Genomic DNA, 2,500 nt, shown 5'->3' with positions numbered 1-2,500 from the left:
AGACATTCAAGGTTTATTCCCACTAACAATTATAATTTTTTTTCTGCAATCAAATGTTTGTAAATTGGTTTTGTTGTGGAAAGTCTTTTTAATTAGCTACTGTGTATATATAGGTATGTATCCTTTTATTAGTAAAAAAAAAAAATTCCATATATACTTTTTTGTCTTTTACCTCTTCCTGACTTTGGTGACTATCAAAATGCATTCATAAAGGATATGAAAATTAGTTTAAAAAGAAACAAAAAATTTATTCAAATCAATCAATAACAGCATTGTCACAGCATGCAATAAATATAAATGTATCAATGAATAATTATCTGTAAATATGACCTCATTTAAAGTTTAATGCAAATGATAATGTGAAATAAATGGAGGGGTACTCATGATTTTAATTATAATAGTTTCTCTAAAACAATAAATGTCAATTGTTGAAGCTTCTACCAAATCAAGTGTATATATAAATCTGACCTAAACATAAAACTGCTAAAAAAACAAAAACAAGAAAAAATAAACATACATACATCTTCCAGACTGAATTACCATTTGTGAAAAAAAAGAAAAAAGAAAAAAGAAAGAAAGAAAGAAAAAAAAAAACAATTGTAAAAACTCCCAGAAGCATTGAGAGCAAAGAAGCAAAATTAATACTATTTTTTCTTTTTTATTCTTATAGCTTTGGAACATAAAACATCTGAACTGAATGGCAAAACACTACCTCGCTGATATAATGGCAGGAGACGAAAACAATGCATTAAAAGACTTACTGAAATGGGTACCAGTAGTCCCATCTTTTGATCAACCTATTACGTGAAAATTGGCTTTTCCTACCAATACCTACATTAAACAACAATTACACACTTAAATAAGGTTTAACAAAGTCTACAGACAACCTTTTCAAGATATGAAATATTCACCCATTATTCCATATGGCATAGGTAGGACATTAAGTAAATCAGTACATTCCTCTGTAACCTTTTCTGCTAATGTAACTTTCAATCATTTGTTGTTTATAAAATGCTTATAAAAAGTATATCATAATAAGAACAAGCAAAACATATCATATATATATATCCAAGATCTTTCATCCGAGCCCTCTCCCCTTGAAATCAAAGTAAAAAAAAAAGAAAGAATGAAGGTATACAGTTATGATTTCTTCCAAAAGATTTCACTTTTGAAATTTCATCTTTAATGCAACGTATTATCGTACATCAAATAGTTTCCAGGCTTTACATAACCTTAATTATAAGTTTGTATTTACATCCTATATTTATGTTTCAGCCTTTGTAACGGATTTAAAAAATCACTTTTCTTAGTCAATGATAATACAGGATTCCCTGGAAAAAAAAAATCAATACCTGGTACAAATCCGTCACAAAATCCATATGAACGGTAACAAAAATGTACAAATACACCTTATTTTGTCTAATATCATGAACATCAAAAGCTTAAAAGATAATTAAAAACAGTAACAAACATTTTTTAAAAAATCAGCTTTTGCTAAATGCATACTCTACACTTTCAGTAAAATCAAAGTGCAAACTATTTTTTTTTTCATTTTGTATTTTTATTGGCAATTCTCTTGAAGAAAATCTGTTCCTTTTGACAGCTTTTGCATTTTGATTTCTCATCCCATAAACCAAAATATATACACATCATCGTCATCAAATCAGCTGCTTTACAAAAATTCAAAACAGTACTCCACTACCATAGGTAAATTCATTGAAATAAAATAAGATGTTAAAAAAAAAAATCAAATGAAATAAGATAATCAAAATAAAATTAGAGGAAAAAATAAAATAAGAATAAAAGCTTGAGATACTCCCCCCTTAAACAAGGAGAGGAGGAGGAAGAGGAGGAGGAGGAGGAGGAGAAAAAGAAGAAGAAGGAAAGAATGAACGAACAAAAAGAAAAAAGAATCAATCACAAAAAAAGGAAGGAAAGTAAGAAAGAAATGGTTCAACTAACATAGAATAAAATAAAATAAAGAAAAAATAAAGAAGGAAATGCAGGATGAAAAAAAAAATACATATATCACCAAATAACCATAACTAATGGATTCTTGAAAAAAATAAAGTAACAATAATAATAAATGAATGAACAGACAAGTAAATCAATAAATATTTAGACTGTGGTTTCCTGCATGATCCTCAGAAGGTTGCCTCTTGCCTGTGTGAGAGCCTTAAATGCTTCCTCGGCCCCAGGAGCTTTGCATTTGTCCGGATGTACGAGAGCGGCCAGGCGACGGTATGATTTGTTCACTTCATCTCTGTCGGTATGGAAAGGTAAGATTAGTAGCTGGGAGGAGACTTACACCAGCGAGACTTATTCTAAAGAGGAAACTACTGCATTAAATGGTATAACACATAGGATACAACCTTAATGGAGGTGGAGGAAGAAAGAGAAGGAACAAAAAAATAGATAAGTAGAAAAAAGAATGAGAAGAAAAAGAAAAGAAAGAAAGAAAGAAAGAAAGAAAGAAAAAAAAGAGGAGGAGGAGAGAAAG

The 2,500-nt window shown here is 29.5% G+C and overlaps 1 protein-coding gene across 1 annotated transcript in view; it reads right to left on the bottom strand.

The window, feature by feature from the left end:
- Window positions 1-1,539: 1,539 nt before the first annotated feature.
- Window positions 1,540-2,500, bottom strand: part of LOC122242399 (dnaJ homolog subfamily C member 27) — an 11,158-nt gene continuing 10,197 nt past the window's right edge. The window contains exon 7 of the mRNA XM_042999693.2: window positions 1,540-2,263. Coding sequence (XP_042855627.1) covers window positions 2,119-2,263 — 145 coding nt within the window. The 3' untranslated portion in view covers window positions 1,540-2,118. The remainder of the gene's footprint in view (window positions 2,264-2,500) is intronic.

This window comes from Penaeus japonicus, unplaced genomic scaffold (genome assembly GCF_977035675.1).
Source record: "Penaeus japonicus unplaced genomic scaffold, GWHDUDI00000001_assembly GWHDUDI00000007, whole genome shotgun sequence".
NCBI lineage: Eukaryota > Metazoa > Arthropoda > Malacostraca > Decapoda > Penaeidae > Penaeus > Penaeus japonicus.
The sequence above is the reverse complement of the archived record's forward strand: the minus strand, read 5'-3'. Positions and strand labels throughout refer to the sequence as shown.